The sequence below is a fragment of the Neofelis nebulosa genome, chromosome 1 (genome assembly GCF_028018385.1).
Source record: "Neofelis nebulosa isolate mNeoNeb1 chromosome 1, mNeoNeb1.pri, whole genome shotgun sequence".
Lineage (NCBI taxonomy): Eukaryota > Metazoa > Chordata > Mammalia > Carnivora > Felidae > Neofelis > Neofelis nebulosa.
Window position 1 is genome coordinate 76,194,672 of NC_080782.1, and position 14,234 is coordinate 76,208,905.

Consider the following 14,234-nt stretch of genomic DNA (forward strand, 5'->3'; position numbering starts at 1 on the left):
AAAAGTAGGAAAACAAGGCTGGATTTTCTTTTAAGGACCGACCATTTTGTTAACAGATGTGTATAGATGTGTACATCAATATATATACCAATGTCAAATTTAGGATGTAATAGAATAAGAAAATTAAAGGAAAATTCTTATTTGTTGCTATTTTACAGATGATGCAAAAATATTTTTGATATATAACAAGGTGACATTGTATTTTGGATAATCTATGGTTTGGGTATACTGAGAAACAAAGAAGATATTCAAATTTTTAAGTCTCTTTGGTACATTATCACTTCCATTGTCAATCCCTACAATGTCATTTTTTTTATCTTTTCAAATGCAAAATCTCTGGGAATCTTATTACCAGCCACTACTTTACTGTCATTAATATGTTGGCTTAACTCTGTACCTTTAACTCACATCTGTGTCCTCACATATGAACATACTCAAGCTGTCTAAAACTAAACTTACTACTTTCTTTCTAAGACCTGATCCTCTCCGTAGGTGTTAGTTTTATCAGTGAATGGGTAGGAATATCTACCAATTTACCCATATTAGAGATATGGGAATCTTTCTCAATTCTCTTCTCTTTCTTACCCTTCATACCTGTGAGCACTGGAAGGCTCTCAAGGAGAGCATTAGTGAAAGCCTAATGGGCCGTGAAAAGGTTGTTGGCGAGGGATTATAGAAAGAAAAATGTTACTGGAAGGTATAAGAAAAAGAACTCTTGCTATGTAGTGGCATAAAGTGTAAAAACACTAGCCTGTAGATGGTGGAAAATAAAAAGTATATCTAATGAGCTAGCTATGGAGATTTCTAGGAAAAGTACTGAACATGTCATCAAGATTCTTCTCACTGCCTGTGACAGGAGACAGCTAAGCTGCAGGCAAATTGTCAATTACAAAGAAGCCAAGACTTAAAAAAAAAAAAAAACACCAAAAAAACTGTTCCTCATTCCGAGCCTTTTTAGGGAACAAACAATGCTGTAATTAAAAGATGGCTTTCAGGAAGAAAGGGTACACAGGAATCCGCCATGAAAACGATGTGATTGCAAAAACACTTGTTAAGACCTCAAATCCTCCAAAGAAACAGAAGACTTCCTCAGGATCTTAGGAATATGTTTTTCAGATGCTCAGAATTAAGTAATAAGGATTGCTGAGTGCCATTCCTTAATAACCACAGAGGGAACCCAAGGTAGAAAAGGGCTTATCCTTAAGAGATCTTTGGGTATGATTTATTTAGTACAATATATTTCAAATTACTCCAGTATGATAGAACCCTAATTAAAGAATGGGCAACATGTACCTAGGTAGATTTCAAAATTGCTATGACCAATGACTACAGTATACCTTCTGTTTTACCCTCTCTTGAAGTTTATCTACTACAGTTATCTCATGCCTAACCCACCACTGTATAATGGGTATTTGAAGGACAGATAATTGGTCTCTTCAGTGCATAGGTCTTTAAGACTGAATGCTTTTGAGCACTCAAGGAGTTGTGTCCAAGAAGCCCCATCTACATCTGGACCTGACTTAGATGAAGAAGCCTGGGATGCCAAGTTTATAATTAAATAGGATAGGATGGGTATTACTGGGTAAAAGGTTAAGTGAATTTTGAATATGGGAGAAATATGGATTGTGTGGTCAAGATGAGACATATTCTCATCGGATAATATGACAGTGACACTCCACTCATGTAGTAAGGTGGATCTATCTCCCCACCTCTTGAACCTGGATGAACCTCTGTGATTGCCTCAATCAGTACAGCTCAGTATAAGTGATGTTATGTGACTTTGTAAGTTAGGTCATAAAAATGTCTTGCACTTGCACCTTGTTCCATTTTGAAACTAAATCTTGGAACTCAGCTACCATGTTTGGAGGAAGCAGGTCACATGAAAAGGCCAGATTTAAGTATTGAGGTCAAGAACTCAAGCTGAAGTTCTAGCTGACATACAGCATCAAGCACCAGACCTGAGGAAAGCTTTAGATGATTCAAACCCCAGTCACTGTCTAACTACAACCTCATGAGAGACCCAAAGCAAAACTGCCTAAGTATATCAGTCAATCCTTTAAGCTGTGAGATAAAAATGTGATTGTTTTAAGCTAAACTTTGGTATGATTCATTACTAACAGTAGATGAGAGGAGCAATATCCAAACAAACACCAAGTTCTTTCTAACCCCTAAATAACTCAAATTTATCAGCTTCTCTTTATCTTATTACCACCAGCCTATAACATCATCTAAAATATTTTGCATTTGGGGCACCTGGGTGGCTCAGTTGGTTAAGCGGCCGACTTCGGCTCAGGTCATGATCTCGCGGTCTGTGAATTCGAGCCCCGCGTCAGGCTCTGTGCTGACAGCTCAGAGCCTGGAGCCTGTTTCAGATTCTGTGTCTCCCTCTCTCTGACCCTCCCCCGTTCATGCTCTCTGTCTCAAAAATGAATAAACGTTAAAAAAAAAAATATTTTGCATTATTGTTTGTTTAAATTAATCTTCTCCAAAGGGAAGGGAACATGTCTTTATTCCCAACATCTATCACAGTGCTTGGAATATAGTAGACACTTGACAAATGATGGCAAATGATCAACTGTTGAAACTGCACAGTAAAGACTGGTGTTAGTGATTTGATTACAAATTCACAGAACCATATTTGTTAAGTAGATGGGAATAACTTACTTTACTCACATTGCATAAGGCACCATAGCGAAGAATAGATAGTAAAGAATGTACATGACTTTCACTGGTAAAATATAACCTGGTACGGACATGACGTTCAGGAGACAGAACACCTCTGGAATACCTGAAGTTAATAGCAGACAGTATTAGAATATAAGCATACAGTCAAAACTCACTAAGTACTGACATTATTTTGTAAAATGGAACTTAATCTTACTAGAAGTCAAAGACCACAATAAGTAAATCTATCAGTCTTCCAACCACAAGGAGGAGTTACCTTAGTAGATACTCCTCTAACATGAAGATTAACTAGAACTAACTAGAAGTTCTGAGATTAGTCAAAACAAAAGTTAACATTAGTCAAGTTCACTGCAAATAATTTGGTCATTTTAGCTCCTCTATTAGCAATGACAAATGTCTTAGCACTAAGGAAGTTCACAGACGTTTATGGTGCTGAATGGGGTACACATTGATGATCCCATGTGAATGATGACACATATCACCTTTTCCTGTACACCTCAGTTTTTACTCAATTTGGAGACTTAAAGAACCTTGGTTGGAAGTTAACTATTAGGAATATCTAGGTAATCCTTATTTCCATAGTGCGCTAAGTGACACATTCCTGATTTCTTCATAGGAACATTAGAGTTGAAGTATGCAAAAACAGATGCCTACAGATTTAAATACCAGTACAGTCTCTTACACAGGGTGGAGTTTATTTACAGTGTCATCATCTTGTGTCCTCTGAAGGTCTGAGCGAATTTTTCTAACTAGAGGAGTACAGTAGCCTTTGGCAATCTCCAGTTTTTCAGCTTTAGTTATACCATATTCCTGAGCAGAAAATACATGATATTAGAAAAAGGGTATAATGACAAAGCACTCTAACAAATGCACTGCTAAAACATTCTAGTAACAGACAAAATATTTCTATTAAGCTTTTTTTCTTAATATTACACAATTCCTAGTTTACATTTTTTGCAACTGCAAGGATACTATTCCTACAACTATTAAGTATAATGGGAAAATTTTTTTGGTAGAACTGAAAAAGCAAGTGATTTATTAAAAGGGAAGGATGAATGGATGAATGTAATCTTTATGGACAGAAGCTCAACTGAATCATAAAGTTTTCAATGAAGAAATAACCCTAAAAGAAAGATGGATTAAGGACACAAACACTAAAGCACAGAACAACAATCAATAACCCTATGAAAAGAAATATAAATGAAACCATGAGATTTGATTTAAATGTCCAAGATGAAAAAGGCTAAACAATTATTTAAAAGCCTTTGGCTAATACTTTTAAAGACTTACCTAGTGGTGAGCAAGAAATGTCATAAAACTGTCAAATTTAATGATGCCTATGAGTTAATTAAATTTACAATGAGGAATTACGATATGAAGTGTTAAGAGAACATACTCATAATTGTAATAAAAATGAGATCAAAGAGGTAGATTTAAAAATGACCTGATGTGTGAAGAGAAAAAGCTTTGACAGCTGTGTAGATGGAAAGAGGGAGAAAGCAGAAAAGTGGAGTGGGAGGGACAGAGACAGAAAGGAGAGAAGAGAGAAGGAGGGAAGAAACAGGCATACTATCTCTCTCCAAGTTCATTCAGGATATCTGAATTTAAAGGCTACTTCCTGCTATCAGGAACTTCCCAGATAGCAAAAATTCTTTATGGATAACAGATCTGGAAAGTGCCAAATAAAGAAGAGGTTGATTGATTACAGATGGAAGGCCTATGAAAATATTTCTTGGTGTCATTTATCTTAAACTAAAGCTTCATTGGTTCAATAATCTTACCAACATAGGTGGCTGTGAATTGGGTATGCAAAAAACATGTATGTATACATACAATTGTGTATATGTGAACAAAAGGAAAATATTGGCATTAAAAATCATCAGGGGAAGGGTGCCTTGGTGGCTCAGTCGGGTAAGCATCCGACTTTGGCTCAGGTAACGATCTCGCTGTCATGGGTTTGAGCCCCATATTGGGCTCTGTGCTGACAGCTCAGAGCCTGGAACCTGCTTTGGATTCTGTGTGTGTCTCTCTCTCCTCCCCTGTTCACAGTCTGTCTCTCATTCTTTCTGAAAAATAAACATTAAAAAAATTTTTTTTGTTGTATGAAAACCAATTTGACAATAAATTTCATATATTAAAAAAATAATAAAATAAATAAAAATTTAAAAAAATTTTTAATTAAAAAAAATCATCAGGGGGAAATTGTGTGTGTGTGTGTGTGTGTGTGTGTGTGCGTGTGTGTTGTTACCAAGGTATGAATAAACAGGTAGTCTTCTACACTGTTTAACTGGAAGAAAACTGGTAAAAGATTTCTGGAGCTACAGAAATAGTCTTGAGTGCATGTAAAGATATTTAAAGAGAGCAAAATAAAAGAGATCATATTCCCAAATATGAAAAAATGGTTACATAATTATTACATCATACCATTTAGCTATTAGAAATAACGATGTACATATAGGTTTAATAAAATGAAAGAAGTTCTTCGTTCTAAGTGAAGATACAAAAATCAGGTTGTAAAATAGTATGGCTTTCCTGGTTCCCTTTTGCAAAGAATACATTTGTTATATGTATGAATTTATGAGAAAAACTGTATCTTCATGATTCAAGAGAAAAGTCCTTTAAGAATTTTCCGAAACATTAAAATGTTTTTCTCTAGTTGGTAACATCACAGTGATCTTTTTTGCTATTTCTACATTTTCTAACTTTACACATAAATATATTAATTTTGTAATAAAGAAATCTTTCCCTTTAACATATTGACATATTTTGTTCATCTGCTACCACCAACTGGGATCAAATAACTGTTAGATATCTTAGTTCTCAAGTGTAATTACAATATTTCTGCCATAAATAGGACTAACTAAAATACCAGATGAGGCTATCTGAAAGCTTATTATGTGGTTTTACTTAATGAGAGTGTCAATTGACTTTCTATGGCAAATACTGTTATAAACAATCCTCTGCATTTCACAATCCATAAATATTCAAAGACACGGTTTTCAAACTTTCTTAAATGTGATCTCTGTTAAGAAAACCTTAATACCAAATTTAGTCTTTAGATACTCTTATTGACTGCCATACAATCATGATGATTTTAAAGTATCATTTTTAAGCCAGGGCCTCTATTTGCTGAAAATTGAGACTGGTCAAAAGGTGAAAAGTTAATTTTATCACAGCAGAAATTCTGTTAACAGCTGAAAATTAGTTTAACTGTTAAAATAATTAAAAGTAATTATGTTGTATTTAAGCTTAGATATGATTAGAAGCACATATTTCACATAGCACTGATATAAAAATTAATCAGTTCAATGTAAGAGTAGAAATGTATTTTTAGAGGTATAGCAACACTTTGAGGTACACCAGAGCATATATGCATTTTTCTTGCACAGACAGTGATATTCTCTAAAACTAAATTAGTATATTCTAAACAAGTCAAAATTTTACATTATTTGACTGAATCAAGTCTCTCTGCTTGAAATACTCTTTATTTCCTTGAAAATGAGGTAGGCAAAATTTTCATTTTTCCCCATTATAAACTATAGTATCATTACAATTACTACATATACATTAGTAATTTTTAGTTTGTTCAGTGATTGAAAATGCCTGTTTTTTTTTTTTTTTTTTTTTTTTTTTTTTTTTTTGTCCATGGTTCTGGATTTATAAAGGCTTACTTAAAGTAACAAAACAAAATATTACTTATTGGAATGAATTCAGCACTTCATCAGAAAAGAAGAGATCCCAAATTTTTGCCACAATAAAGAATATCAAACCAAAAAGTTAGGGAGGTAAACCCAAAGTTGTCTTTTCCTCAAGTTATAATTTCAAAACTCTAGGAAAGCATGTAAAAAAAAAAACCTCAGCTTTTAAAGTTATAACTTTACCAAAATATAATTATGATTTTACCAAAAATAAGACTGATTCTGGCAAGCTTGGACAAAATGTTGTCTGAAGAGATGTAAGATTTAAAAAATAAATAATTTATCCAAGAAAAAAATTCTGGAGATGTCTTCAAATAAGGTCTCAGACTGCTGAGAAGATCTAAGCTAAGTGCATCAAAAGACAATGTAACAGAGACTGAGAACCACTGAGCAAGACCAATTACTTTAAAAGATACAAATGACATCTCAAATCTTTCCCAAACTATTCTCATTTTTACTGGTTCTTTTAATTACAGTACTTTAAAAAATTCATTATAAAAATTTAAGTTACAAGGAGATGGTAAGAAATTTCTTCAGTGATGTAAGTAATATACCTGAAATACATACATAACACATAGGAGAGATTACATCTAAATCCCTTTTAACACTTGACTATCTTTTTAAGCCCAACTCTAAGAAACCAACTTTTCATTCCCGATTCTAGAACACGTAGTATATACATAACTGAAAAAGAGGAGACATGAGGTAAAATAAGCCATGTAACAAAACAGACATGATTATGTAACAAATCATTTGTGTATTTAGCCACTAAAGTGGTAAGTTTAGATATACTTAAAGCATACTTTGAATAATGAATATAGTCACCTGAAATATTTAAGAATCTTATATTAACAGCTCACCTGTTAAACAGCATACTTAAAAATAATCTCCACTGTAAGAATAAGTATAAATAATGTGCACTGAACCTAATATGCACAAAGCAATACAAAACAGTGAAAAAAAAATGGATCTTACTTATACTTCCAACCACTGAATCATGTAATATACCAAAGATGGTCTATATTATACATCTGATCAAACAAATAGTGTTCTCTCATGCTGAAAGAATAAGCTAATCTTTAACATGAACACAAGTAATTATAGGTAAGTTGTGCACTGTCTGAATTTCCAATTTGTCAAAGCCTGCAGTTTTTCCTGAACTTTCTGTAAATATTAAGGACACTGATCTTATTTAACTATTTTTATATGTATCTTTAAGTGAAGCAACTTTTGCTCAGAATCCTCATACTCTTCATGTATTCCATTTTTTCCTGCTTTTTAAGTTTGCTCATAGTTGGAATGTCTGATCTACTCCAATCTCCTCTTTAAAGGTCTTTTTTTTTTTTTTAATTTTTTTAATGTTTATTTATTTATTTATTTATTTATTTTTTTTTAATTTTTTTTTTTAACATTTATTTATTTTTGAGACAGAGAGAGACAGAGCATGAATGGGGGAGGGTCAGAGAGAGGGAGATACAGAATCTGAAGCAGGCTCCAGGCTCTGAGCTGTCAGCACAGAGCCCGACGCGGGGCTCGAACTCACGGACCATGAGATCGTGACCTGAGCCGAAGTCGGACACTTAACCGACCGAGCCACCCAGGTGCCCCTGTTTATTTATTTTTGAGACAGAGAGACAGAGCATGAACGGGGGAGGGTCAGAGAGAGAGGGAGACAAAGAATCTGAAACAGGCTCCAGGCTCTGAGCCATCAGCACAGAGCCTGACGCGGGTCTTGAACTCACGAACCGCGAGATCATGACCTGAGCCGAAGTCGGACGCTTAACTGACTGAGCCACCCAGGCGCCCCTCCAATCTCCTCTTTACAGTATCCACATAATCATTAGTAATTGAGTTGAAAACGGGTCCCAAAAGGGTATCTGCTAACATTTCCTGTATCTCAATTTGTCTTGTTACTTACCTCTTTATTATCAATCTGATTCTCTGCCCTAATTACATTTAAATTATTTGAATTCTGGTTACACCTTTATTTTTATTCTCCTATAAATGAAAAGACCCATGACCCAACCCACACCCCTCTGATAACAACTTACACCTTGACCTCTAAATAATAATTTCAAAATACTTGCACATGAAGTAAAAAGACTTGCAAAATTTAGAGCCACAGGTACGATTTTCTCCCATTCCTCACATATTTTCATAGCACAGACTTGATAGGTACATAATGGGTACCCAGCAAACACTTAAGTAATTTATTCCACCCTGTTTTAGTTGTCTTGTTTGTTAGTATATTACTGTTCTTTAAGAGTATCCATTCTTAAATTTTAAAAAGTCACTACAATCAAACTATTAGAAAATCAGGTAATGACTTACTATAGTAAAAAGTTTTGAATATAAAATTCACAATTATTCAGTTTCCTTTTAAAAGTTATGGATTTTATAGAGAGAAGAAAACCAACTATGTTTTTTAAAAATTTTTTTTTTTTAACGTTTATTTTATTTTTGAGACAGGGAGAGACAGAACATCAACAGGGGAGGGTCAGAGGGAGGGAGACACAGAATCTGAAGCAGGCTCCAGGCTCTGAGCTGTCCGCACAGAGCCCAAAGCGGGGCTAGAACTCGCAGACTGTGAGATCATGACCTGAGCTGAAGTCGGCCGCTTAACCAACTGAGCCACCCAGGCACCCCAAAACCAACTATGTTTTATCCAGTGATAGGCATTGTAAAAGAATCTACACAACACTGTAAGAAAACTGATTCCTAGGAATTACTCACCTGAGGGATAACAATATCTGCTAATGCCTTTGAAAGCCTGTATAATTCCATTGTATTTTCTAATTTCAAGGAACCATTATGCTGAACATCATATTTTATACAGTCATATATGTCAGGGATTTTACTAATGTCGTATCTTCCATTCTTTGTTTTAAAGTCTTTTTCCAACTTGGACCATCTACGTAGCATAAGCTCTAATGTTTCACTATGGTAAAGTTGAATATCTAAAACAACATAACAAATTTAGCATATTAAACTTAGACTCAGATTAAGGGTATATATTAAAAAGTTGACAATTAGAAACATTTTTAAATATCAGAGGTATAACTGTTAAGAAAGTAGGGAATATTACCATAGGAGTATACTATTAGTAACCATACATTTTATACACTTAAATAAAAGATATAAATACATGGCTTAGGACTTGGGTTTGGGTTTGTAAAAGACCTATCCTCATGTTACACACTTCAATAATCAAAAGAAAAAGAACAACAATAACAAAACTCTTAGGCTAATACATTTTCAATTCAAAATTTAAATACTATATAATTTTCTTATTAGATTCACAAAACTAACAGAATAAACAGTCTTTAGCCGAAAGCAATCTTAGAAATTAAATAGCTGAAAGGATTTATTCTTACCACCAAGAATCCTAGATTTCAAAGTTGCCAAATTAAAACCAAGCTAATCTCAGAGTGAGAGTCCAGATCTTCTTCCAATTGTTTGCTTCTTATTATGCTAGTTATTTGCTGCCTAACTATATGACAATGCTACATAATTAATCAAATAGTATTTTATTATCTTTGTCATGCTATCATGGATAAAAGAAACCATAACCTAATTATTATTCTTTTGCTGGATGTATGTTAACTCATACCTAGATACAGTATGAGACTTAATTTTTTAAGAACTGATGCATCTTATTTTAAAATGTTTATAGTAATTAGTTAATATTTTTATTTGCTTTATGTTCCAAGGCACATAGTATTTACCTGATGATTTGGGATCTTCCATTCGATGTCTGATCTGAGAAGTCAAACTTTGTATCAAGGAATAAACTTTGTCACAGGTCTTCACAGGATTTTTAATTAAATGCATTGATTTGATAAGAGAAATGCTCCCAGATGGAGTAAGCTACAAATGAGTAAAGTATATATTTCACATGTAGTTATGCCTAATTGTCCAAGAGAACAATATACAAAACTTTCCAGTAGTTGGAGAACAATTTAATACCACACATGAAGATGACCCCCCAAATATAGTAATAACATCAAGAAGGAAGTAAAAATCTCAGAATTACATGTTAAAAAAATAGCAAACATAAGCTATCATTAGATTGTCCACAGAGAAAATTTAGCAAAAGTACTCTAACTTACAATGAGAGTTTATTCTAACAGTGACAAATTGCTGACTCAATATGGTTCTAGTCGTTTGACATATATTTACATGTAATAACACTAAGACTCTATTATTTTCACCATCTTTTTCCAGATGAGGTACTTAACAGAGGTTAGGCAACTTGCCTAAGACCAAACCAAGAGTATGTCAAGAGTGGGATAAACTATAATGGATTCATATATAAATTTATCAGTAATTTATAATGTAAATAAAAGCCTTAAACAAAGATTTTCATAATAAATTAAAAAAAACTAGCTTTATGCAGATTTTGATATACCTAAAAATATAATTTCCAAAAGATTGAAAGTAAAAAAAGATATACAATCCAAAATCAAGTAAGAGGGGAAAAGCTGTTGTTACTATATTCATCTCAAAACTTTGAGGCAAAATGTACTGATTGAAATGTATCTATTCTAAATTTGTAATCTACCTAATAACATGGTATCAAATATGTAAAGCAAAAATTAAGAGAACTACAAAGACAAGGAAAATCCACGAGTGAGAAATTTTAACACACAACAGTGAAGAAAGGAAAAAAGCCACAAAGTTTTGTTTTTATTGAAATGATAGAAAGTTCAAAATAAAAAAAGTTTAACTTAAAAATGTCATAGGTTGGGGCACCTGGGTGGCACAGTCGGTTAAGCGTCCGACTTCAGCCAGGTCACGATCTCGCGGTCCGTGAGTTTGAGCCCCGCGTCAGGCTCTGGGCTGATGGCTCGGAGCCTGGAGCCTGTTTCCGATTCTGTGTCTCCCTCTCTCTCTGCCCCTCCCCCGTTCATGCTCTGTCTCTCTCTGTCCCAAAAATAAATAAAAAACGTTGAAAAAAAATTAAAAAAAAAAAATAAAAATGTCATAGGTTTGGAAATTCTAAAACTACAGCTCTGAATCATCTATGACCAAAGAAGAAATCACAAAGGAAATTAGAAAATATCCCAAACTGCATAAACCACAAAATTTATGCATATAATCATAAAGGGAAATTTATGGCCTAAAGTCCTTATTTTAGAAAAGATTGAACATTCAACAATTAATAAGTAGACAGCTAGTGACACAGGTTTACAAAAGTGGAAGGAAAAAAATATAAGCAAAAATTAATCAAGTGGAAAACAAGTGTAAAATTCAGAAGACCAACAAATCAGTTATTTCTTTGAAGGGAGTAATAAAGTATATTAACCATGGTTAAACTGATCAAGAGAAAAAAAACTGTAGAATGTTATGAAATAAGAAGTGACAACTCTACAAAATCCTATAGACATCACAAAGAATTTAAAGAGGATACGATAAACTCTTACAACAATGTAACTTAATACTGACACAACACATAACAACAATTACTCTGGACTCCATGATTATAATGATTATTTGATTTCCCACAAAGAAAATGCCCATAGGATTTATCAGTAAATTTTACCGAACATTTCATTAAAGATATGTATACAAACTATTCTCCCAAAATAGGACTCCCTAACTAAATTTATGAGACTAGCATAATCCCGATATTGAAAGCAGACAAAGGCATAAGAATTAAAATTTAAAGGTTAATCTGAATCCTGAACATAGATGTAAAACTTCTAACCAAAAATAGTAAACCCAAACCAGTGAGATATATTAACACCACCACCACCACCACTATGTACCTATGTAAATTGAGTTTATTTTAGGAGCCAAGATAGCTTAACTTTATTTACTTTTAAGAAAAAGGGAGCATGAAAGGGACAGAGAGACAGGGGCACAGAGGATCCAAAGCAGGCTCTGTGCTGACAGCAGAGAGCCTGATGCAGGGCTCGAACTCAAGAACCGTGAGATTGCGACCTGAGCTGAAGTTGGACACTTAACTGACTAAGTTGCCCAGGTGCCCCGGAAGAGCCAAAATAGCTTTACATCACAAAACATCATACGATGCAACAGATGAAAAGAAAATGATGAAATTCAGTAACTTTTCATGACAAAACTTTTAGCAAAATAGGGACAGAGTGAAATTTATTTTGAAACAGAATAGTTATTACAAAATGTACAGAAAACATACCTAACGGACAAGCATTAAAGGCTTTCTTTGAGAACATGGACAAGAAAATAAATGCCACTTCTATTGAACATTGTTTTGAACGTGCTAGTTATTGAAGTTAAACAAGAAAAAGAATAAAACAAATAAGGATCAGAAAGGAAGAAACAAACCTGTGAGTATGCTTTTAAAGGATCAAAAAATCTACAGAAATATTATTAAACTAACAAATGAGTTCAATAAGGTTGATGCATATAAAGTCAATATTAAAAAGCTATTTCTACGTATCAACAATCAAAATAAAATTTTTAGAAGTACTATTTACAATGGCATAAAAATATATTAAGATAAATTTTCAGAAACTAGATTTGATGCATCTAAATCAATAACAGGATATTTGACAGCATATTTTAAAATTTATATGGAAATGCAAAAAAAGTCCTGAACAACTTGAAGAAGGAAGCATGTAGGACTTGAGAGATCTTATTCAGTGGCCCAGGATCGAGAAAAGAATATAGTGTAGAAATAGACCACCAGATAGATTATAAAGATGATACTATAAAGTGATACTATAAAGGGGAGACTTTTGGTATGTGGTATTGGTATATTTGGATGTATATACAGTTGGCAAAAATTAAGTTTGACATCTTTACCTTATAGCACACACAAAAGTCAATTTTAGCTGGATTACAGATAAATGTGAAGGGCAAAACAATAAAGCTTATAGAAGATCATACATAAGAGTATTTTATGATCTCTAGTTAGAAAAAGAAACATTAAAATGCACTGACCACAAAGGGGAGTGGGAGATAGAGGCATCCAGTTATTGAAGTCATGAGGACAGACAGTACAGCATAGGGAATATGGTCAGTGGTCCTGTAATAGCACTGTGTGGTGATAGATGGTAACTAGACTCGTGGTACTGAGCAAAGCATTGAACATATAGATTTGTCTAATCACTATACTGTACACCTGAAACAACACTGTGTGTCAATTATACCTCACTAATTAAAAAAAAAAGAAAGAAATTAGACAACATCAAAACTGCACTGACCATAAAGGAAAAAAATTCAACTTGGAGTTCATGAAAAATAAGAACCTCTGCTTACTGAAAGACATCATAAAGGCTCAGAATAGGTGGTGGTATTTAGAACACATATCCAAAGAACCTCTACCACTCAATAAGAAAAATACAGACAAAAGGTAGAAATAAAGGACAAGAGATTTAATAGAAGGCTTCATGAAAGACGATATCTAAATGGTCAAAAAACATCAAAGCCACATTGAACTACTACACATCCATCTTCAGAATGGCCAAAACTGAATAGTCGGAGAATGCAAAGAATAGAGACTATGTAGAACAATGATTATTTTCATGGACTTCTAGTGGGAGTATAAATTGGTTCAATGACTTTGGAAAACAGTTTGACATTATCTGATACTGAAACATAAGCATACTGTGGGTCACAACAATTCCAATCCTAGAATGTACCCAAGAGAATGTATGCTCATATGCAGTGGGAGACATACAAGGACACTCATAGAAATATTAATCACAACAGCCCAAAACTATAACAATGATACAAGGTATATATCAATTACAGTATGTTCATAAAATAGAATATGGGTCATTAAACTATGGCCTGCAGGCCAAATGTGGTCTGTGGCATAGCCCATGGACAAAGAAAGGTATTCACATTTTTATTTTTTTAAGTTTA

The 14,234-nt window shown here is 33.6% G+C and overlaps 1 protein-coding gene across 28 annotated transcripts in view; it reads right to left on the reverse strand.

The window, feature by feature from the left end:
- The window catches only part of PPIP5K2 (diphosphoinositol pentakisphosphate kinase 2), a 72,989-nt gene that overhangs the window by 29,503 nt on the left and 29,252 nt on the right, over positions 1-14,234 (reverse strand). For all 28 annotated transcript variants that reach the window (XM_058725817.1, XM_058725763.1, XM_058725687.1 and 25 more), the window contains 4 exons: positions 10,109-10,250; positions 9,117-9,340; positions 3,368-3,495; positions 2,674-2,788 (listed from right to left, as the gene is read on the reverse strand). In XM_058725817.1, the coding sequence (XP_058581800.1) occupies positions 2,674-2,788; positions 3,368-3,495; positions 9,117-9,340; positions 10,109-10,250 (609 nt within the window). The remainder of the gene's footprint in view (positions 1-2,673; positions 2,789-3,367; positions 3,496-9,116; positions 9,341-10,108; positions 10,251-14,234) is intronic.